Raw genomic sequence first — 25,854 nt, forward strand, 5'->3', positions numbered from 1 at the left:
TGCATTTAGGGTACAGCCTGAAGGGTTCTTTCTTGACAGTCAATGATGATGAATCTGGAAAGACTGGCTATTCTCTTGGGAGAAGAAAAGATATCCCACCTTAAGTGGCAGTTACAGTTTTCTAACAGAAAAAATAATCAGGAAAGGGAAAGAATCAATGACAAAGACAGGGAAAATACTCTGAGAACAGAGTAAGTACAATATACACACACTGGAGTAACAGTGAGGCTTCTTCTGAGTCCACACTCTTACTTTTATTTTTAAAAGTTTGATAAAAATTTACTCAATTACATTTTATATAGCAATATTTAGTGAACTGTGTCCAAAAAGGCTATGTTGTAAGTTCAACTGTAAAAATAACAAAAGCTTTATCACTCAGCCTCTGGTCAATAAGAAAAGAAGAAAACCTTGCTAGAAATAACAATAAATAATTTCACACAAAAGGCAAAGTGACATAAGAATAGTATATTAATATATTTTCTTTGTATTTACAATAAATCCATTCGTTAATACTGTGATAGAAAAAATAATCAGTCCACATTATGTAGTAGAAACAGGCTTTGAGGATGATCACACTTCTCACAACAGGATTTCTCCCACAGGTAAAGTACTTTTCAACTTGACAGTCTTGGTGAAGGTAAAACCGACAGAGTACTTTACTTTAGATCAGCTGTGTCCTGGAATCAAGGAATCAAGGGGATTACCATTAAGCAAGAAGCAAAAAGCTGATTAGTTTTTCCAGGACTGTTTAAATATAGTAGTTATCATGTGAGAAGTTAACTTTGAGTTATAAAAAGTAAAAACACTAAATTGGGAAACTGCATTAATCAAAACCAGCCCCAAACCAAAAGGCCATCGATAGAAACGAAACAAGGCATTCTTATAAGCGTTTCATGCATAAAAAGGATAATTACATAATACATACTTTAATGACCAGATTAATAAATAAATGAGGTACATTTTACAGTCATTGGAACAAATAAACTACATTTAACCACTTAAGTGTTACCCTGCCACTGCTTCTGTTTCAAAATATAAAGTCATATAATCACTCTAACATCTAAAAACTGCATACTTTGAATGTTTGCTTTTTTGATCCCCTTTTGAGATAAAAGGAAACTATGTAACAAAATATTATCTGAATATAAATTATCAACACCAGTATGATACATTTATCATGTAATCGCCATTTTGTATATGCACAGTGGAAGCATTGTGAAAGCTAGAAGAAAAAATGAAAATAGACTGGTCAGAATTTTAAATTTCAGACTAATCCATGATAATCTAGAACAGAAAAAAACAAAAATAGAATTCACAAAGTAGATATAACTTGATATCCTTTCCAAATTCAGTAGTCCACTGAGATGAACTTCTAAACAAATCCCTTACCTCAAAGGTAAAAAGGGAAAAGAAATGTAAATCTCTTTAGAGCTTTAGTTTTCAAGTTTATGCTCTGAAAGGAGGCTAACATTAGCCAGAACAGCAACACTATTTTTAAATATCTAGAATCTTTGCTTTTGTATTTTGTATTTGCTTTTTCTATTTTAGCTATTAGTAAAGGATAAGAGAGAAAAATATTAAATGATCAAGTCAAGGGTAAGTATGTATAGCCAGTTCATGAAAGATATTAAATTGAATGAATCAGCTGGGTCAAGAACTTCCTACTATACTGCTACTAATTATGGCTAGCTACCCTTAGAATGGTAATTTAAGAGATGTCTATCATAACTACTGACAGCACTCTTCATAGTACATCTACTTCCATTTTTGCTTTCTTCTCTCCCTTCCCACTTAAATACATTATTTTAACTGTATGATAGTAAACTTTATTTTACAAATTCCTTGTTTCAATTACAGAGGTGATTTTAACACATAAACCTGCCAGTCCTGAGATGATGATGATGATAGGAAATCTAAAACCCAGATGATTTTTCACTCAAATTTCTGCTTTAGTTTTTTCTGGAAGATGGCTGGCAGAATAGAAAGCAGAGCCAAAATCATGAGAACAAATACTGAGTTCCAGGAAACAGCCTCCCCTGCTGTTGTGAGCTGGTACAGTGTTGTGCCCGCCTTAATTGCTACAAAAGAGGGAGGTGCGACACCTAAAATAAAAGGAAAAAAAACCAGAGCAAAAACAATCAATTATTTTTTAAAATTAAAGTTTTCAGTGTACATAAGATTTCTTGCAAGAATATAACAATCTCCATTTTGAAAAATTTTAATTTAAAGCCCCTCAAGTTGAAATATAAAGAATTCAAACTTTCATAATCACCTCTTAATGATAATGAATTAAAAAACCCAAGAAAAGCTTCCAGAAAATAATTTTACAAAATTTGTCAGCAACCTTAAAAATAAGAACGTGCTCTGATCTAGCAATTTCAATTTTAGGAAACACTAATGTATATGAGCAAAAATTTAGTCTTGAGAATGTTCATCAAAGCATCGTAATACTAAAAATCTGGAAACAATCTCAATGTTCAAAAATAAGATTAAGTGAACTGTCATTCATCTTTAATAGGATATACTTAAAATAAAAATGAAGTGGTAGGAGATATCAGAAATAGAAAGATACTCAAAACACGAGTAAAAAGAGCAGTTTATACAAGAGCATAGGCAGAACAATCACATTCTGTTAAAAAGCAAAACAAACTGGAAAAGTTACTTTAGCCAAAGCTGAAGTTAACTAAATCTTTAGGTATTTCAACTTGTAAAATAAGGAGATAGGGACAAAAATTCTCTTCTGATTCCATGAATGTAACATCATTTTATAAATTCCACAATTACCCCTGCTAAGATTTTTAAGTTTGTCAATGAAGTTTTTAAAAAGGAGCAATCAAAAATTGATTTTTATTATTCTTTCCAAAAGGTCCATTCTCCTAAGTATTAACTTAGGCTTTAATTTAACAGACACTCAATACATGAGGAACATGCTCATTTTGTTGGTCTTTAAACACTTCAACAGCCAGCCCTGATGGCCTAGTGGTCAAGATTCGGCGCTCTCACTTCTGCAGCCTAGGTTCGTTTCCCAGACAGGGAACCACATCACCCATCTGTCATACTGTGGCAGCTGTGTGTTGCTGTGATGCCGAAAGCTATGCTACCAGTATTTCAAATACCAACACGGTCACCTATGGTGGAGAGGTTTCAGCAGAGCTTCTAGACTAGACAGACTAGGAAGAAGGACCTGGCCACCCACTTCTGCAAAGACGGTGAGAGGATGGTGCAAAAAGACAGGGCAGAGTTCAGCCCTGCTGTACACAGGGTCACTAGGAGCTGGAATCAACTCAATGGCACTAACGACAAAACAACTCAACTTAAATTTGAAAGAAAAGTAGAGTCCTCTTAGTAAAGAACCACCTGACTTCACAAAATATGTAAGTGAATCTTTATGTCCGCTGATTAATTTCAAAATTAAGTGGCAGCTCCTTGAAAGCAAGAACCTTTTGTTGATCCTTGCCTTCCCCATACTCTTGGTAATGCTCATTAAAAATAATTGAGGTCAATAAAAAAAAAAACAGGATCAATTCTCCACTGAAAATTAAAGTTCAATATTTCAGTATGTGATTAGAAGACAAGGGAGAAAATTATTCAAAAAAGGCACCTTAATTTTTTTTTCTCTCCACTGAGTGAGAGAATGGAGCTTAAAAGTCCTGCTTAATCCTGTATGATTAAAAAAAGATCCAGTAGAATGTGCTCTTCTTTAAAAGAAGTAACACAAAAATATTTAAATCGATACAAGTGAGCAAACATTTCCCAGCATCTACTTACATAAGCCAGACTCTATGCCCCAAAGTTATATATGGTGCTGGTATGTCTGCAAAGAGCATGAAATCCAGCCCAGCTGGACACTGTTAGAGATGTACACAAGGAGGTCTAACACAGTGTGAACCAGAGGCCTTACCTAGAAAAGTGCCAATAAAAAAGACTTTCAACGGCACGTTTATCACAGGAGATGTAATATTAATAAACCAATTAGGCAGAAACGGTGTTATTCTCAAAAATATGATGTAGTTAATGAGATGTTCCCTATGACGTTCAACCTGTCATAAGAAAGAAACAAATCAGGATCAAGATAAGGCTGATCTTGAAAATGAGTTGCTTAATATAAAATATCTTATTTCAAATTCTCATCCCCAATAGTTTAGAGTTTATCCAACACAAATGATCAAAACAGAGCTCGAAAATGACCATGAACTACTTATCAAATTACTCATTACCAGAGCTAAATAACATGAGATGAGAGTTTTTAAAATTGTGCTCATAGCTAAATGTCACACCACTACAGATGGTTCTGAATCAGCCTAGGTAATATGGCTCAACCACATTTTAAACCTAAACTGGCAAAATTAAACTTATAACTAGATATAAGATACACATCAAGTGACCAATTTTTCAATGTCTTTGATTTCCTACAATGTAAAGAACTAGTACAGCACATCAATAAACCTAGCCTTCAATTAAAAAAAATTCAGATAATCTTTATTTTATGTTATTACAATATACATCATATGAGTGACCACATTCATTATTGACAAATGACATTAAACAAGTATATGGAAATATTTAGCCAATCAAATAAAAGCACTGACTACAGTTTATACTCCCTACATGTTGCTTTACAAAGAATTATTGTGATTTTGGGCAAAATGCTTAGTTTCTCTTAATTTCCTAATCTGTAAAACAAAGGGGTAAAGAAGGATGATTTCTAAAATTCCTCCGGGATTTAAGTCTGTTTCTTCTGATTTTTTATAAAAGTATGATTTTCTTAGCAATACTGTTAGACCTCTCTGTGTAAGTGCTTATGTTTCTCATTGCCAGTCTTTGCGGAGATCCTGACTGAAGACAACAGTTGTTCCCACTGATGAAATGCAGTAAAGAAGCTGGCCGATACAAGCGTTTCAGTGACCCACTGACAGCACACGGCATCAACGCAAAATAGCTGACGTGTCTAAACACGTGGATGCCTTTACATCAACACTTTGACTTCTCTGCTCTGACTGAACTTACTAGGAATGAAGAATTAAAATGACCATTACAGGTACAAAAACTTCATATTTGGAATGATTAAAATTCATTATTTGCCTACCACTTGATTTTATTTTGGTCAAAAGATCATTTTTATTAAAGCCCTGAGTCTGAGTTAATTTACATAGGGACTACACACTGACCTCCCAATTAGCCAAAGAATTACATTAAATAATTGAAAAATACATGTTTACCTGCTGTGACCATTTTACTGCTTTCTCTGTTAGGTATTTGTATACAACTGGCCTCCCAACTAAATAGGAGAGCATATAGCAGAATGAGGCACCGAGTCCAGAACACTAGAAAATATCAAGAAGCCATAAGCATTTTGTATTTTTTTCATCTCATTCACATGGATATATTCACCTAAGGCAAAGCTCAACTAGTTTACTGCTTTCGCTGTATGGGGATTACTCTGCACGACAACTCTTGTGCAGAGAACAAGAACCCATCTGATCTAGTCCTCGGTCAGACCAAATTATAACTAAAATCAGACCAGCTAAAACAAACTGGCACTTGTCACTGAACCTACCGACTATATCCAAACAGTTAGTGTTAGCCTTTAGCCTAAGAATAAAACTTCAAGAGCCAATTTTTTTTTCTTTCAATTGCTGTGCTTGAAAACACCACCCCCAGCCGCAGGACTTAACTCCTCTCGTGCCCACCAACAATCTTGGACTACTTGAATTGCAAAATACAATAGGAAGGAAAGGCTAAAACAGAGCCTATAAATGCAATTAAGTCTCCGATACCCTTGTTCTAGGGAAAAAACTATCATATCTCCTTATGGAGGGACTCAGATATACTTCAACATTAAATGCCACTTAAAACCAATGAGCTTACGCTTACATAGACTACTGGGGCTAGGATGCCATCACCATCCTCATCATCTATCTAAAGCCACTTTTTTCCTAGTCTCCCAATTTCACTTTATATACTTACCAAACAAACAAGAAATAAGGCTAGTGGAAAGGGATAAAGAAACCCTGAGAGTATACTGAGAAATATAGAGCCTGGAATAGCAAATGTTTGCAAGCTGTTAACTTCTAAGTTAAGGATTAAAACATAATTAAACGGAATTTTTAAAAGACAAATCCAACATTTCAGAAAAAAGCATCAATACAGAAGTTATCAAGTTAATAAGATTATATCCATATTCCAGTATTTAAAAATATAGTAAAATTATATCCAAAAGTTTAAAAAACATGACCCTTCAGTTGTACCACTTTTAAGTTGACCATTTACTAACATTATCATAAATACAATGCTAATAAGAGTGTTACTAAAAGAAAACATGTACCAGGATAGAGAGGAACTGGGCAGTTTCGGGGGGAAGCGGAGAAGAAAAGAGAAAGAAAAAAGAGAACGAAAAAGGTCTTCAGTCGTCTTTTAAACAATATACTTCTCTAATGCATAGGATTTAACCCCAGATGTTTTCAGGAAACATGGTTTCTGTGGAAATCTAGGTAAATAGAGGCTATAATAATTACTTATTCCTAACGTATGCACATTTACCTCAATTCACTACTCATTAAAAAAAGGACAGGGGTTGCAAAATATAGTAAAAATCACAAATCTTATTAAAACACAATTATGCTTTTTTCTACTTTCCTCTAGTTCCCAGTTTTGGCCTGGACCCCTTTTTGCCCCAACATGATTTACTTACGAGTCAGTCCAACTGAGTGAATTCCCTCAACATCTCTCCTTTCTACTTTAAAATCTCTATCTTCACCCGTTATCCCTCTCTGTTTTTCTCTAGTTCCCACTTTGCTCATGTTTTCCTGTCAATCTCCTCTTTCTTCCTCTTGGATTCTTTCATCCTCAACTTCTTGCTCTTTCACAGGATCCCTCCTGGACAAACCCATTCAGATGCCTATAAACTAAAGAAAACCGAGGCTTTCCTTGACCAAGATATGCAACCTGACTTACCCACCCATCACTCCACTGAAACTTCTTCCTAGCCAAGAGTTCTGACTTGTTCTCAGCAGTCATTTTTTAGTGACAGCTGCACAGGATTAGACATCCTCTGGTGTGAAACTCAGCTCCAGTGAACTGTACTTTTCTTCTACATTACACATCATTCTTTCTCTAGTTTTTTTCTTCTCCTCACCCTCAACTCTGGGATTTCTCTAAGGCGCTGTTAGCCACACGCTCCTCTACCTCTCCTTTGATAAATTCAGCAATTTCCATGTATACAGAAGTATATAAGGCTTCAAGTAAATGGCCATATATACTGATAACTCTGAATTCTCTATCTCTGATTCAACTTTTCCAATCAAATACCAGTCTCAAAATTTCCATCTGTCTACTGGGTGCCTCCATTAAAAAAAAATTAATTAAAAATAAACTTTGATTATTTCAGGGCTCTTTGAAACTTTTCAAATAAGGTTCTAAACACCTATGAAAGGAGAGAAACTGCTATCATGATGCCCTAGATACCCACACACAGCTTCAACAATTAACATACAACCAATCTTGTTTCATCTATACCCCCTACACTGGATTATTTTGAAGCGAATCCCACACATATTTCATGTGCAACTACTTTAATACCTTTAAAAAGATAAGGATTCCTTTTCTTTTTAACATAATACCATTGTCACACATCAAGACATTAATTAACTATAATTCCTTACTATCATAAATATCTATTTAGTCTGTGTTCACATTTCCCAAATGCCTCATAATTTTTTTCTTAGATAGCTGGTTTATACAAATCAGGATCAAAATAAGGTCCACACGTGGTATTTGCTCATTATATCACTGAAGTACAGGTTCCTTTTTTTCCTTGCAATTTATTTGTTGAAGAAACCAAGTCATTGGTAAAATTCACCACTTTTTGAATTGTGCCTATTGTATCCCTTTGAGTGATTTAATTCGTTCCTCTGTCTGTTAGCTTGTAGTAAGCGTTAACAAAGCCATTCTTCTCTCTGCTTGGGAATGGAATTTGAGCTTAACTTTCCAGCTCTGTTTAGATTTGCATTTCTTTTCCCTTACACTTAAAAATCTTGGTTCTTAATGTTATAAACATAATTAACTATTTGCTTTACATACTATTAAATATATACTATATAAAATATATACATTGGTATTATTCTAAAACATTTTTTACACATTTAAAAACTTCATAGCAATATAATAACTGAAAATAGTTTAAGATTTCTTTCAAATCTTTTTTGTCCTTAAGATTTATCCCAGGAGGGATGCATAGTCAAATTACTATTTTCAAGGAGACAATTTGAAATAATTCCTCTAGATAGTCAAATCCTGACAAACTCAATATACTGTTAAATTCATTGTTTAATTTTGCTTTAGATTTTTTTTAATTTTCAAAAATTTTGGTAAAATATAACATAAAATTTACCCTTTTAGCCATTTTTAACTGTACAGTTCAGTAGCATTAAGTTCTTTCACAGTTATGCAACAACCTCCAGAAGTCCTTTCATCTTGCAAAACTGAACCTCTACACTCATTCAACAACATTCCCCCTTCGCTCCTCCCTCAGCCCCTGACAACCATCCTTCTACGTTCATTCTCTATGAATTGGACTATTCTATGTACTTCATGAAAGTGGAATCACACAGCGTATCTTTTTGTGACCGGCTAATCTTGCTTAGCATAATGTCCTCAAGGTTCGCCCATGTTGTAGCATGTGTCAGAAGTTCGTTCCTTTTTAAGGCTAAGTAACACTCCATCATATGTATGTACTACTTTTGTTTATCCATTCATCCGTTAAAGGGCACCTGGGTCGCTTCCACCTATTGACTATTGCGAATAATGCCGCTATGAACATGCGTGTGCAAATATCTCTTTAAGACCCTCCTTTCGATTCTTTTGGGTATGTACCCTGAAGTGGGACTGCTAAATCATACGATAATTCTACTTTTAATTTTTTGAGGAAACATCATACTGTTTTCCACAACGGCTGCGCCATTTTACATTACCATCAACAAGGCTCACAGGTTTTAATTTCTCCAGATCCTTTTCAACACTTATTTTCTGTTTCTTTGATAGAAACCATACTAATAGGTGTGAGGTTGCTTTAGATTTTTAAAATTCCTGTTTCTTCATTTTGATTTAATCGGTTTTATAATTTTGTGAAATATTTACTTGGTTCTAAAGTCAAATGTACACATTGAAGTATATTTAGAGAAGTTTCACTTCCACCCTTGTTTCATCTCTCTCCCCATAGGTAAACATTTGTATTGGTTTTTTAAAGATATCCTTTCTTTTAAAAAATATAACAAAATACCTGTATGTTTACCTGTGTACTCATATTCTCCCCTTCTTAGATAAAACATAGCATCCTTAGACTATTTTGCACCTGCTCTTTTCAATTAACAGTATATCCTGGAGGTAATGTGTTAACTGCATAGAGAGATACTTCTCATTCTTTTTCACAGCTATATAGTACTTCCATGTTTAGATTTACCATGGTTTATTCAACCAGTCCCCTATTGATTGACATTTGGGTATAGATACCTCTATCTGAATATTTAAAACTGAGCACATCCTAAATCAAAGTAAACGTTATCTTCCTTTCCCTACTCTAAACATGGTCCTCTACCTAGTCTTTTTTTCTCTAAAAGGCCAAAAATACAAAGTCAAAGATAACTTCCAAGAACAAGCTTGGCATAATATTAATAATTTTTGAAGCTGGGTGATGGGTACGAAGGAGTTCATTATATGATTTTCTCTACTTTTGTGTATGTTTTAAATTTTCCATAATAAAAGAAAATTTTAAGTTACTCTAAGATTTTTAGCCTCAGGGAAACAAACGAGATGATGGTGACACTTTTAACATCATTCACAGCTTAAAAGTCCTCAGTGACTACCCAATATCAAATGAATATTCTAAATTCCTTAGCCTGGTACTCAGTCCTCTATAATCTGCATGCAGTGTCTAGCCTACCTTCCTAAACTTACTTCTCAATCTTTACCTTCTCATGCCTTACACTCCAACTAAACTTGACTACTGATCACTTTCTAACTATGCCCTGTGCTTTGTAAGCTCTGCTCTGGGATTGCACTGTCCAAAATGACCGTGCTGTATCTCTACCCATAATTCCCCATTATTTCAGACAGAAACAGTTCTGCTTTTGAATGCTCAAAACACTAGATTCGTACTTAGCATATAATTAGTACTTTAAAAAAACTGGTTAAATGAATGAATGCTAGGGTTAAAATAAGTAACTGTAATGTAAAAAGTAATTTATATATAAGAGTTTGAAGTTAGGCATTACCAATGAAGGTACTAGTCCCGCACTGTTGAACAGTGGCCACTAGCCACAGGCGGCTATGGAGACAAGGGAATGCACCCAGACTGAATTGAGATGTGCTACGGGTGTAAAAAACATACTTTTCAAAAACTTAGCATGAAAAAAAGAATGTAAAATATCTCATTAATAATTTTTATGTTGATTGCATGTTGAAATGATAATATTTTTGATATACTCGTTCAAGTAAACTGTTTTATTAAAATTAATTTTAGGTGTTTCTTTTCACTTTTTCTAATGAGCCAAAGAAATTTAAAAATTACAAGTGGTTCACATTCTATTTCTGTTGATCAGCACTGTGTTATATCCATGTACACGCATACATACATATGCATGCACATATGCACAGCATAGAGATATATGCGCTAAGATAAAGTCTTTCTCTTTTGTTCACTGAGATTCAAAAGTGTAAAGAGAAAATTATTTAAAAAATGTATTTAACAAATTATGTTATAAAAAAATCTGAAATGTGCAATCACTACAACTACCTATTAAGCAAACTAACAATATGCAACAAAACCTGCTGAATTGATAATAATATTAACCAATAATTTATTTAAAATTAAAAATTTTAAACCAAAGGTACTTTGTAATAATAAACCCATTCCTATACTTTCAATTCACTTTCTATAGGGCAGTTTATTCTTTTCTACTAATTTGCATATGGACATTAAGACAACTAGGCTACAGCATTTCTTACCCCACAGATGGTCAAGATTCATTTATGCTAACTGGCTAAGCCCTATGGGTGGGCATCCCCTTTATCCCTCAGCCATGTTTCCCTCCCAAAGTTGGGGGTGCAAAATGGGGCAAAAAAGAGGACTTTGCAAAGTAAATAGAAACCATATGCCTTGTTCACAAAATGTTTACAAAAACGTTATAAAAGCCAAATGAAAGGGATGAACCAAATTTGTTCCTTATTTGGGGAAAATATTTTAACTCACTGTTGAAGTTTATAAAGGCAAAATAACCTATAAGCCTAACACTATGGTTTTCACAGATGGGTGACAAAATGGAATTAGTAAGAAAAGGCAGCAGTTACAGAGTTCTCAAAACACTTTACAAACAATTAAATTATTTCACGAATAGCTGCCCCAAATGACCCATCAAAGATAGGAGCATAATAATTATTCTCTAAATTTTCCCCAAATTTCAATGTTTCTAATGATAAATAGAGAGGATAATGACAAAGTGCTTACGTAGAGCACATTACCTAAATAAAAATGTATCCTCACCAGGTGGGTCAAGGAGTAATGTTTGTATGAGCAGCAAAAGCTTTTGTAAAGGTACTTGTCATGAAGTTGCTTATGCTAAGAGTAATTGGTCCAGTGTGTCTAAGTACATACTCAAAACATTCGCATAAAGAGGTAACTGGAAGAACACATATATATGTTAAATATACAATATCTAATCCAATATAAATCCAAGTTAAAAAATGCTATTCAATTTTACTAGAAAAAGTTTCACTTGAAAAATCCAACACACCAGAAGAAATTCAGGAGATAAAACAGGAAGCCAGAGTGGAAATAGTTTGAGAGAATTAACAAAGTAACTCATTTGCCTTTTCAAAATAAGAGCTGGTTTAAAAAGGATGATTACCTTCACAACATCAAGAGACAATGTCTTTCATTAACAAAGATTTGAAAAATAGGTTGGATTAGAATAAAAGATACAAAAGCCAGAAATTAAAGTCCACAAATTGGAAGATTAATCACCAGTAGCACAAGCGGTTTGAAAATAGATAGAAAGAATAAAGTTATTTTCCTGACTAGTTAAAATATAACATATATTTATATAAAACAAAGAAATACATACTAAGAACTATAAAAAAATTCCTTTGACTAATTATCCTCAGGATTTTTTACAAAGAAGACAATTACAAGGAAGAAAAAATCATGAACAAAAAGATTCATACGTAACACAACATGTAGAAAGCAATAAATTAAGTACAAATTATATCTTCAAAGCAAAAGGAAACTTTTTAAAACTTATTGTATGATCACTATTAATTCAAAATAATTATTTAAATTCAAACAATTAATAAGATAAAAATTAAATAAGATAAATAAAATAATCATCCTCAATAATACAGAAAAATGTTTATAAGTGAAATAAGCAGAATACAAAACGATTGGTAATAAACATTCAGAAATAACAATTGAGTTGAAGATATAAGATTAAAGTGAGAATTTTTTTCATTCTAATTTTTCAATATTTTATTTAATATTGTTACACTGCATTAACAATTTTTAAAAAGAAAAATAATTAATGTATACTGAACAGCAGATCTTTTAAAACCTTTTTCTTGAACAAAACTAGAAAACATTTTCAGTTAAAAGGATACAAAATATATGTAGCAAAATAAGCTACAAGTACTTGTACATAAAAGGTGTCCTTATATTTGGATAAAACTTTTCCTAGAGCCTTGGCATCATCCATATCTCTGGGAACCTTCATATTCACTCTTTCTTCTCTAAAGAAATAAAATTAAAGTAAAAAATTTTAAAGCAGAAATTTGCCAAGATAATTAATATCAAAGTCAAGTTCAAAACATGAAGTTTTATCCAAAATGATTTGACGCCTTGATCTGTAAGTTAAGCATAAATTCACAATCTTTAAGTTGAAAAGTCTGCAAATTACTTGTTTTTTAATGCTTTAATATAATTTCATGAGATGTGTAATCTAGATATGAAAGTTCAGGATGACTCTAAAGGTTAAAAGCATTTGTTCCAACACTAGCGTAAATTTTGAATTAAGAAATGAACCAGTGACATTAACATATTTAAAACATATTTAACATCATTTTGGGTAATCCTCATGATAAGCTAAAGTCAATAATCAGTTACAACTGAAATTAAGTAAAAATTTTAATGAATTTTAATGAATTTACAGTTCCCATCTTTTCTGGAAAAGCTCAGATAAAAAAAACAGTTTTTTCTTTCTATTAATTTTACTTTATATTTGGTGCTTTGTTTGGAACTGAATGACTTCTTGCTTATAAAAACCTCAAATAATCACCTTTGTGTTTAATGTATATTGCGCCCATTTGTTTATAGGACAAAATTTGACTGACCTTGCACAACAATGATAAAATGCTGCTTATGTGCTATAAAAACAGCAAGTAAACTAAAATGAGCTTTTCCATTTATAAATTTAAAAACTAAAAAAATTCTTGATAGGAATGTGCATGAATGCATGCACACACACACAGAAAGAAATAAGCAGAATATAAAAGATTTATAATAGCACATTATTATATACAAGTGATCTTATCATTCTTGGAGCAGGCTGGGAGCAAAGACAACCTTAACCTACACTCTATATTCTTTCCTGCTTTCAGTCGTCTCTTACTTCTTACTCCTTGATCAAAACCAGAAAGGATCTAAAATTCAGCCATACTAATATTAACATAACAATATAGCATGCTATCATCCTAAAGGTATTTACATTAATGTAAGAAATGAAAGTATTAAAATAAAAAGTTTAACCATAAAATTTCAAGGATAAGGAATTGTTAATGGACGAAAAGGAACTTCCAGATATCTTGAAATCACATTTCACAGTTATCCATTAGCACGTCAGGCTGGCCCTGGTTGAAAGTCTAACCACATTTTAGTAGTCCCTTATGCAATCTATGATTACACAAGAATGGTATTATTGTGGTTAAATAACCCTGGGATATTTTGCCCTCTTAAAGTATGTTTCAGGTCCATAATCTCTTGCCTAAAATTAAAAAAACTCTCAAAACCAAAAGTTCTTTATAATTTGTCAGCAAAAACTAACCCACAATTATATAATGTTATTTATAATCTTTAATGATGCAGATTTCTCTACAAAAATGTCAATATATTTGATTATGGGATGCTGCCCCAGATCCTGCTGGAGGTACTCCATAATATACCATATTTATTCCATGTTATCTTTCTAAAATGGAAAAATTCTAAATCCTGAAACACATTTCACCCCCAAGGTTTTGATTAAGGAACTATGGACGTGTACTAGCTATACAAGTCTTTTATAAGGTCCCTCTCACTGTGAAAAGTACCTATTCAGCCCATATCATTTCCACAAAACAGGGAAGAGAAAAAGAGCTAGGAGACAGCGATGTGGTGGGGAAGGAAATGGATAGATAGAAGCAGACAAAAATTGATTGCAAGGAAAAGTGGGAAGGGAGAAAATGGATGGAAAAGGGGGGAAAGCAGAGAAGAGCATCAGTGTTTTTCAAACGGCAGGTTAGTATCTATTATGGACTGCAAAATAAATTTATTTGGTCACTCCCAGCATTAAAAAATAAAATGAGAGGGTATTATGTTAAGCGAAATAAGCCAGACAGAGAAAGATGAACTCTATATGACTCCACTCATAGGTGGAAGTTAACATACAGACAAGGAGAACTGATCGGTGGTTACCAGAGGAAAGGGGGAGGTGGGGGGAGGCCACAAAGGGTGAAGTAGTGTACCCACAACATGACTAACAATAATGTACAACTGAAATTTCACAAGGCTGTAAACTATTATAATCTTAATTAAAAAAATAAAATAAATAAAAATAAAATAAAATAAATAGAATAGTTGAGAAAATATCAAAGACTACCACCCATTTCATGAAACTTTAACTTAGTTTTATATGCATACATGTATGCAAGTGGAGGGCGAGGATACACGTACACAGGCAGGACCATGACATAAAAATTGTATTTCTAAATGTGGTTATATTTAAAAAAAAACTTGTGAAAGCCATTAGAAAGACGAGGCCTTAATAGGAGAAGCAATGCTAGGAAAACCCTGCTCAGAAAATCAGGAGGCATACTTGGAAAGAAGCATTTAAACAGCAGCATCAATATGGACTTGCCACAAGCCATGAGAGTTGATACACAATCACCGTGACAGTTCTGTTGCTGAAAATTAGTTTAACTTTTAATCTGCTTTCATCTCTATAAATGTCTAGACATTTTCAGTTTCTTTCAGTATACTTACTCACTAAGCTGAGGAAAATTTTGATATACCAAAAACATAACAAAAGCTGCAGATAAGAAAATGGACACCAATATAAGAAGTGACATTCTTGCTGACCCAGCTTCTGCACAGGCTTTTTCTGAAAGAAAGAAAGAAAAAAGCTATAATTAAGATAAACACAAAGGAAGATAGTATTCCAAGCCAGCAAACAATTCCTTTAAAGGTTTTCCTACCAAAAAACTGTTCACGCTTTTACCCAAAACACTGTAACATAAAATTTTAAGAACTACTGTATTTGACATTTATTAACTGGGCATATTACTTTTGGGGGACATATCCATTTCAGAAGCATGAAAAACAGAACACCAAAATTTGTAGCACTGATTTGCTGATAAGCCAAAGGGGAAAAATAGGCATTGCTCTAAATGCTATCACTGACTTTTAATTTTCTCTATCTATATAAAACTCCTCTTTTCATTTGAGGAAGAGTGGCCCTGAACTAACATCTGTGCCCATCTTCCACTATTTTGTATGTGGGATGATGCTCCAGCATGGCTTGATGAGCAGTGCGTAGGTCTGCTCCCAGGATCTGAACCCACGAACCCCAGGTCGCCAAAGTGGAGCATGTGAACTTAACTATGCCACCAGGCCAGCCCCCTACTCTACCTATTTTATAGGTTAAGTAAACAGAGGCCCAAAGGAGGTTGCACTAGCTACTAAAAAAAATCCTAAGCAACCCAATAGTGTGATGTATATCTCCATGTTAATATCCATTTACAGTCAACTCATAATTTTTGCTGAAAGAAACTGCTGAGGTTAGTGCTTTGATATACTAAGTATAAATTATCCTTACTTGTTCGTTAAAGCAGGCTTTCTGAAAGATAATATTAAGGTTTATCAAGTTCTAGTATGTGAACACTAAATGTAAAAACATTTATCTTTTCTAATTTTCTGTAATCTAAACATATCACTAATCAGCCTCACCTCCCAACTAGCCCCTATCATTTTAACTTTGTTATATTTCATCTTAATCTCAAAAAGGACTTTACTTCAAAAACCAAGTCACAAATGGAAACTTATTTGCTCATATCATACTTTTAAATTTACTGCAGGAAGAAATGGGAGCATAAAATAATACAAAAGATGCTTTCAATGGAGTAATAAACCAGGCATGCCTACCACTTAATACTCTAGTTCATTAATTCACTGATGCATTTGTATGTACGCCTTTTAGTAGCATGCAGAACTAAACAGAGACTTTAAACATCTGAGGTGGGTCAAATATGAAAATGTCTCTGCAGAATCTTATGATAACAAACGCTTAACTGCCCATATCTGTGCCCTGATTGTGATATCTAATTCAATGCATATCTTGAGGACTTAATAAACCATATATACTCACCCTGAAAAGAGAAACAAAGAAGCAATTAGCAAAAAGTTATAAAAATATCAGTGTGCACTTAAAGCAATTCAACCAAAAACGCAGTTTTCGTTTGCAAATAGAGAACCTATTTAAACACAAACTGTGCTCAAAGGCCCAAATGGCTATTTTCCTACTGTATTAAATAAAGAAGTACTCTACTGAAAAAGGAATAAGGGTAGTATACAAATATTGAGGGTTTTTTTTGGCATAGTTTGGTACAGGCTGATCAAAGTAAAGACACGTTAACACATAAATAGTATAATTTTTCCAGAGGCCTATTTCTTCTTAAAGGTATGCTACTTTTTTTTTAAAGCTTTGCACCTGAGCTAACAGCTGTTGCCAATCTTCTTTTTTATCCCCCATGCTTTTTCTCCCCCAACCCCCCCAGTACGTAGTTGTATATTTTTAGTTGTGGGTCCTCCTAGTTGTGGCACGTGGGATGCCACCTCAACGTGGCCTGATGAGTGTTGCCACATCCACACCCAGGATCCGAACCGGGGAAACCCTGGGCTGCCGAAGGCGGAGCGTGAGAACTTAACCACTCGGCCACGGGGCCGGCCACACATATGCTTCTTTTAAATCTACCTGGAATTAACTTGCCCAGCCCTCACTTTTCACTTACTTCCCTGCCAGAATCAGATCCAGAGTACAAAAGGACTAATACAAATAATTTAATATTATGGGTATCTTTTAAACTCTTCAAAACCATTGGTTTTTTGTTTTTCATCCTATAGATACTTGTGGACACAAGAACTACTGCTAAGAATAAAGGGCTGATTTCCCCCCCTTTCTTGGAACTTGTCTTTAGGACTTCAACCACGCAAGGTATGCAATCAAATGTGGAGCTGGTTAGGACTACCTGCTGAGCATCTATCACGTACAAAATGTTTTGCTCAATCTCTGCTCCTAAGAAACTGATACCTTCATTAGCTAGACTCCCAAGGAAGAGTACAAAGGGCCTTTGAGTTTATAAGAAAGCAAGATTACTGGGCTGGAGTGATGCAGGCAAGATTGACAGAGCAGGTAGAAATTCAGTTGAAGACTAAAAGACGAGAACAGTGTACAGCCTGCTAACTTGTACTGTAGCTAAATACATTTTTAAAGACTTCAACAGGTAATACAGTCTTCTTAAATCAAAAATTAAATAAGACATTTAGCATGCTAGCTCCAAGATTAAACTATAATTTTTTTTCCCATTATTAATTCACCCGTCCTAAGTAAGAGGTCAGAGGGGAGAAAGGTGTCAGACAATCTTCGACTAGACTACAGAACACAGCCCTGACTGTTCTTTGAATTCACATCTCTCTGATTGCTACTTGTCTTACAGTTGGATGATGAAATATATTAACATCTGAACAAAATTAACCTCTGGGTTTAACTTGCTACCTAAGCTCTTCACTCTCTAAAATTAGGTAAACTTTTCCAAGCATTGTGTTGAACAGTAACACAAGAAAACAACGATAAGAATGCAATAAAACTAAGTGACATTCAATTTTGAAGCTCTCCCTTCTTTCACATAAACATATAGAGTGTTGGCTATTATGATTCAACAATTCTTCTTGAGTATAACTCTCATAAATCCAGAGACTAGAACATAATTCATTTAGAGTTCCAAACAGAGATAGAAGTTAAAAATATTGTTTTAGTGCTAATTCTACATCTAAATGTGCAGCATATATATTTATAATGTGCATCCTGGGGCCGGCCCTGTAGCCGAGTGGTTAAGTTCATGTGCTCCACTTCGGCGGCCCATGGTTTCGCTAGTTCGGATCCTGGGCGCAGACATGGCACCATTCATCAAGCCATGATGAGGTGGTGTCCCACATAGCACAACCAGAAGGAGCTGCAGCTAGAATATACAACCATGTACTGAGGGGCTTTGGGGAGAAGGAAAAACAAAAAAAAAGAAGACTGGCAACAGATGTTAGCTCAGGTGCCGATCTTTAAAAAAAAAAAAGTGCATCCTTCTGGTTGCATCAGACACGTGTTATTTAGCATGTAGAGCTACCCACAACAGTATTTTATACATTCCACTAACCTCCAGATCTTCCAGGATACTAAATTCCAATCTGAATTATCCCATCAGCTGCTTTCCAACCTCCTCCCAGACCAAAGGTACTGTTAGAGAAAGTCAGATCATCATGTTCCCTTGGCCTACAAGTTCACATACTTTTCTATCTTCAATTAAGGTTATTACTGGCAAACAATAATCCTCTTACAGTACTCTCCAAAAGGGCTATTTCAAGTCTCTCCAAGCCTTTAATTCTACCTTTTTTTTTTTTTAAGATTTTATTTTTCCTTTTTATCCCAAAGCCCCCTGGTACATAGTTTGTGTTTTTAGTTATGGGTCCTTCTACTTGTGGAATGTGGGATGCGGCCTCAGCATGGCTTGACAAGCAGTGCCGTGTCCGTGCCCAGGATTCAAACTGGTGAAACCCTGGGCCGCCAAAGCAGAGCGTGCTAACTTAACCACTCAGCCACGGGGCTGGCCCCTAATTCTACCGACTTTTATTCTCAACCAATGACACTGCCTCCACACTTTAGTGAGCTCCCCAATCTCTACCTCAAGATCTGTTCACGAAATTATCTTCCCTTGTCCCTTTCCCCTTATCTTTGCATTAAACACCAACACACTTCCTTCCCGATCTTGCTTTCAGAATTATCTCTTCTCCATTCACCCAATTCTTCCCCCTTAACAAGTACCTTTTCTTTAACTTCTAATATGCATATATCCATCCTGAAGAACCGTAACTTAACTTTAATGCCCCTGTAGTAGCTCCGTATTTCTCTTACTATTTTCATATAAAAACCTTTTGGAAATCAAAATCTTCTTACATCTACATGATCTCAGGAATGACTTTTACTGGTCATGTAGTCCACTAGTTCTCAACACTCAGTGTTTTCTAGACCTACTTGATCCTACCATGCAGGAAGCAAAAGACCCGTCTCTCCTGAGGACATAAATTTACAGGGCCTCTAATACGTTTTGTAAGGTCACAAGAATCTACTGTAATACTGTTGGAAGTAAATTTTATTTCAAAATTTTTAAAATTAATAATCTAAAATGGTAGTATCATCAAGTATAAATTTAAACAGCTAACAAAACTATAAAATACAAAGAATTAACTCTTAAACTCAAACACACAGAAAGTATGTTTGTAGGTAGCAGAAGGAAACACCACTACCAATTTTGTATAAGCTCATTCTCTAAGGTTATGCCCTGCAACTCGGCTACCACTCAAGCTACACACCTCACTCACTACCATCTAACCACCTTCAGGCACTTGCCCCATTCACCGAAGGCTGAGACCAAGCTCATAGTAAACTTCTTCATAATCCTAAAAGATTCATCATCCATTTAGATGCTCCATCCAGCATCAAAATTCATTTCTATTCACTTTAGCCACCCACTTCCAGGGGTACACTAAGTTCTCATATCACCTGAGATCGCTCTACCCTGGACATTTTAAATTCCAATATGCCATTCATTGATCACCTTTATTCTCTCATGAGCTTACTCCCCCATTTTCTCCCTTTTGTTGGCTCTTCACTTCTCTTCCTTCCATGCCCAGCAACTTCACGTTCTATCACCTGAAGCAGTACTTTGATTGGAATCTTTATCCTCTCTTTCTATCTAATCTAAACCAAAATCAGACTACAAGTTCCCTTTCTTCTTTCCTACACCAAGATGGTTGAGCACAAATAGAGAAAAATCATGAGTGACCCATCATAGAGATCCATCCATGTCTTTGGGAAAACTGACTTAACTTCATTCCTACTCCCTTTTTTAGGTGTGAAACATGAATCAGGCTGAGCCAGTCAGGTTATCGTTACCTTCTGCTAACAGTGATAGGTTCAGGGATAAGCATTTGATCTGAGGCAGTCTAATCAAGAGTGAATATCTAGACTTTTATTGGTAATGCTAGGGAGAAGATTCTCAAAATTATCAAGGAAGGATTTAGCTCACCCGGACTTTCAAGAGGAATCAAGCTTAAGGGAAAGCTGACATCAAGTAAGCAAACCAAGATATGAAAGAAATCCAATCTTGATGATATCATTGAGCCACTGGTTCCAGAATGGAGCCAGTGAATCCCACTTAATCTCCCAACTTTTTAGTTATATGATCCAATAAACTTCCTTTCAGCAAGGGTTTCAATTGTGTTATCTATTGATTATAGGCAAAAGAATCCTGATACATAACATTTGGGTTAAGACTGGCATCAACATATCACACTAATACTCTGGCTGATATCCAGCAGCCAATTTTTGTCTTAGTTCCCAGTTATCAGTAATCGGAGCTGCCTTCGTCCTCTAAGCCGGTACCTTGCTCATAGCAGATGCTCAGAGTATTTGATGAACCAAACAGCAAGGCAGGATCTAGAACAGGCATCTGAGAAGGATTTATTATCCAAATTCAAACGATACTGCCTTCTAAACGCAGTAAAACCAACTTCAAGACAGCATTTCTCAAACAGTTTTGGCTGCATTCCACAATAAGCAATGTATTTTATATCATGATCTGGTACACACAAAATCTATATAACTGAAAAATAAAATTCAAAGAAACAATACTTACCCCCTACTATATGCAAAGCACTCTATTTTCTGTTCCATTTTTTCAAACAGCTCATCATCATCCATCAAATTGATTTCACACCACTCACAAGGGTAAGGATCTATATATTGAAAAACACGGTCCTAGAAGTTCTCTTAAATCAAAATGGGGAACTTCTATGACTTGCTAGCAAACAGACCAGCCACGGCAAACAACACAAAAGAAAAGAAAATACCCCGGCCAATGAACCCTCGCACACAGATTAGGTCAAGACCCTCTTAAGTGGTTCCAGCTCTTGCCTCTCACCCTTCCTCATCACACAAGAATTAGACTTGCAGTGTTACTGCCTTGCTCAAGTCTCCATAGTGGTCCTCAGTCTATAAGGCTCAGATGTTAGACTAGAGACCAAAGTCATGCAAGGAACCCATAAATGTATCAGACTGCATATAGAGTGTAAAATATTTCAAACATACACACAATTACAACTACTTATCAAAGCTACGTGGATGTGTCAGTTAATAAAACTACAAATTCACTTAAAATGTCGTGGAATTTATAGGAATGTTCTATTGTTACGTATTTCTCAATCAAGAGTTACTAAAGTTTTTCTCTCTTTTCCAAAACCTTCCCTTTTTTGAATGCCAAGAAACCACCTGCAAGGAACAAAAACTGTTTTTCATCACCCGGTAAATCAGTTGCTAAATAGCTGCTAATCACCACGGAGTACCAGCAGCAAGTAACCAAACTCTATCATGTAATGGGTCAACAAAATCTTCTGCCCACAGAGAGAATTCCTAACACTAATTAAAGAGAGACAGACAAATAGAGAGAGGCAGAGAAGAAAAAGAAAAAACTGGGAATTATTAAGAAACAGGATGGATCAAAAAACTTCCTTTGCCTAGCATTTAAAACCCACTATACTGACACCATTTTGACCATGGCCAACCTTATCTTCCACAGCCAACAGAAATCTTCTACTCCTGACAAGCTAATCTCTTTATTGACATACACAAAGCTTCACACTAACCTTCAAGTGTAATGTTACCCCTGCCCAGAATCCCCTTCCCTTCTCTCTACTAATCTAGATCCGACTTCTCCATGAAGGCATGCCTTCGCATCTCCTCCCTCTGTCTTCCTAGAGATTTGTAGTCCAGAGAAGTCATTTGACAGCATCGTAAAAATAATTGTTAAGATTAGCTCAAAATGGGTTAAAGAGTTGAATGTAAGACATGGAACCATAAAACTCCTAGAAGAAAATATAGGCAGTACTCTCTTTGACATTGGTCTTAGCAGTACCTTTTTGAATATCATATCTCCTCAGGCAAGGGAAGCAAAAGAAAAAAAATAAACAAATGGGACTACATCAAACTAAAAAACTTCTGCACAGCAAAGGAAACTATCAAGAAAATGAAGACAACTCACCAACTGGGAGATAATATTTGCAAATCACATATCTGATAAGTGGTTAATATCCAAAATATTTAAAGAACTCATACAACTCAACAACAAAAAAACAAACAACCCAATCAAAAATGGGCAGAGGGGGCCCGCCCCGTGGCCAAGTGGTTGAGTTCATGCACTCCACTTTGGCAGTCCAGGATTTCACTGGTTCAGACCCTGGGTGCAGACTTACCACGGCTCATCAAGCCATGCTGAGGCAGCATCCCACATAGCACAACTAGAAGGACCCACAACTAGAATACACAACTAGAATATGTACTAGGGGGCATTGGGGAGAAGAAGACAAAAAAGACCGGCAACAGATGTTAGCTCAGGGCCAATCTTTTAAAAAAAAAAAAAGGGCAGAGGATACAAACAGGCATTTTTCCAAAGAAGATATACAGATGGCCAATAGGCACATGAAAGGATGTTCAACATCACAAATCACTAGAGAAATGCAAGTCAAAACTACAATGAGATACCACCTCACATTCATCAGAACGGCTATTATTAAAAAGACAAGAAATAAGCATTGGAGAGGATGTGGAGAAAAAGGAATCCTCATACACTGCTGGTGGGAATGCAAATTGGCACAGCCACCATGGAAACTAGTACGCAGATTTCTCAAAAAATTAAAAATCGAAATACCATATGATCCAGCCACTCCACTTCTGAATATTTATCCAAAGAACATGAGAACATTAATTCAAAAAGATATATGCACTCCTATGTTCACCCCAGCATTATTCACAATAGCCACGACTTGGAAGCAACCTAAGTGCCCATCAACAGATGAATGGATAAAGAAGATGTGGTATATGTACATACTATGGAATACTACTCAGCCATAAAAACACACAAAATTGTGCAACTGGCGATAACATGGATGGACCTTGAGGGTATTATGCTAGGCAAAATAAGCCATATGAAGAAAGACATTACCGTATGACTTCACTCATATGTAGAAAATAAACAAACACATAGATACAGAAAACAGATTGGTGGTTACCATAGAGAAAGGGGGTGGGGAGAGGGTGAAAGGGATAAACAAGCATGTATGTATGGTGACAGATGGCAACTAGACTTTTGATGGTGAACATGATGCAGTCCATACAGAAGTCAAAATACACTTGAAGTCAAGTGCACTTGAAATTTACATAATGTTACAAACCAATGTGACCTCAATACAATAAATAAAAAATAATAATTGTGTTGAATGTGTTGTTCTAATAACAAAATAAACAATTGTAAAAGCACTTTGGAAGTTTCAAGGTTTTATTTTCTGAACAGCTTTAGGTAAAAAAAAAAAAAAAAAGGTAATAAAACAACCGACTGCCACTGCAAACCAAATGACAATCTTTAGGAGTGCCCTATTAGGAAAACACTTTTTCAGGAAACCCTTGGATTATTGTCGCTCTCAGTAGCAGCATCTTCAAAACGATGTTCCTATAGAGTGGATTTATACTTTGATAACAACTCATTTCTGGGTTTTTGAAGTTATTTGGCTCTACTGTCTACAAGGTGGAAAAATACCCAAATATATTAAGCTTACAGAGCCAAATTAGACTGCAGACATTTTAAATTATTTGAAAATAAAATACCAAGCTCTGCTGGACATTCTTTTTAAAATTTAATATACCTTAAATTTGATTCAAAAAATATTTCTGCTGAATGTTAAACATTTTATCTCCATACATATATTTTTTTAAGTGTACAATACTTTATTGTTGACTATAGTTACAATGTTGCTAGCCACTCTTAAAAGACCCTCTTCCTACCCATCACTGGTGGTGGAACACATCAGTGTAAGCTGTAGACAACTTAATGGCTATTTGCTAGGATTTCTTCAAGTTTTATGGGCTTTAAAAGCATTTAAAGAGCTTATTCATGTTAACTACTAAGAAGCAATGAAAAACTCCATGCCAAGATGGAATCAAAGTATTTAGTTTCTAAGTATGCTTTTTTCCTTAAAATAGCTAAAGCCCTGAAAAGTGTCAGGATGGTGTAATGGGAAAAAAAAGCTTGAGAATAAGAGATCTTAACTCTAACAGTAATTGCTGACGATTATTTATCCCTCATTTCATATAAACCAAGCATAACACTAAATCCTTTACATGAATTATTTTGTTTAATCCACGCACCAATCTAAGTAGATACTATTATTATTATCCTCATCCCCACGGTACAGTTTAGACACTTAGCTTTTGAAAGATAACAAATCCAAAGTCATAAGTAAGTGGTAGAGCAGGGACTCAAACCCAAGTGTTCCTGGCACCTAGAAGTGGTACCCGGACGTAGTTAAGCGCTTGCTCTCAACTACTACTTTACTAATCTGGCTTTGTGACTCTGCAAGTTATATATCCACTCTGGGCTTCAGTTTCCTCATCTGTAAAAATAAAGCAAGGAATGCTAAAGTTCCCTCCAGCTCTCCCTAGCCTCAGTATTATCAACCTTACCATCTCCCTAGGCGTCAACAAGCCAGTGTTATTCCTTCTTTCGACTGAATTCAACTAAAAAAGAATTCACGACGCACCTGCTAAGTGTCCGGCCTTGTGATGGGCAGCGGCCCAAATGCAGGTCTCCCACTCGCTCTGCTCCCGCCCTTGGGTGCCAGCAGGCCCCCGTTCCCCTGGCAAGTCCCTGGGATGGGCTAGGGTCCTTTCCCGTCCGGAGTCCCTTCCGGCACACTCCCGCCTCAGGGCCAACCCCAGCTCTGGTTCCCGGGTCTACTCACCCTTCAGGTGGTCTCCCCTGCCCGGTGCCGTGGGACCCCGAGTCCCCGCTGCCTTCTCCCCCGCAGGGGTCGTATGGAGTGCCCCCGTCTGCGATCGTTCGGCGACTCTGCCTTTCGCCATGGCTGCAGCAGGGAAGGTGGAGGGAGCGGGGTGATGCCGCAACCCCTTGACAACAACAACTCGGCCGCAGGGTCCTTAAAACACCCACTGGCCACAGCCAGAGCTACTTCCGGGGCGACTGCCTCGCCTAAGACGACCTCAGCCCCGCAAGCACAGCGACGCTAGGCTAAAACCTAGATCGCCCACTCGGACTACGCTCCGCCCTGCCCCGCCCCGCCCCGCCCCCGAGCCTCGCGCGCTCGCGCCCGCCCAGTAACCGCGAGACAAGTCAGGGCCCCGGCACGCCCCATTCGTGGCCCCGCCCTCCGCGCGACAGCGGGGAGCA

At 36.0% G+C, this 25,854-nt stretch overlaps 1 protein-coding gene across 1 annotated transcript; it reads right to left on the reverse strand.

Annotated features, from left to right (window-relative positions):
• Positions 1-450: 450 nt before the first annotated feature.
• Positions 451-25,854, reverse strand: TMEM41B (transmembrane protein 41B). Its single transcript, XM_014844198.3, has 7 exons — positions 25,409-25,854; positions 15,278-15,395; positions 12,646-12,774; positions 5,968-6,061; positions 5,220-5,324; positions 3,902-4,040; positions 451-2,102 (listed from the first exon to the last, which is right to left on the reverse strand). The coding sequence occupies exons 1-7, from the start codon at positions 25,527-25,529 to the stop codon at positions 1,933-1,935; spliced, it is 876 nt and encodes a 291-aa protein (XP_014699684.1). The 5' UTR covers positions 25,530-25,854; the 3' UTR covers positions 451-1,932.

This window comes from Equus asinus, chromosome 20, assembly GCF_041296235.1.
Source record: "Equus asinus isolate D_3611 breed Donkey chromosome 20, EquAss-T2T_v2, whole genome shotgun sequence".
In the NCBI taxonomy this organism is placed as follows: Eukaryota; Metazoa; Chordata; class Mammalia; order Perissodactyla; family Equidae; genus Equus; species Equus asinus.

Excerpts from the sequence above, each read along its gene's own strand:
- TMEM41B (XM_014844198.3), bottom strand. The coding sequence starts at position 25,529 with ATGGCGAAAGGCAGAGTCGCCGAACGATCGCAGACGGGGGCACTCCAT. Across the intron at positions 6,062-12,645 it reads TATTTTGCTACATATATTTT|CTTGCAAACATTTGCTATTC; the intron begins GTATCCTTTTAA and ends AGAAGTTAACAG. Across the intron at positions 5,325-5,967 it reads CCTTATTTCTTGTTTGTTTG|TGTTCTGGACTCGGTGCCTC; the intron begins GTAAGTATATAA and ends GATATTTTCTAG.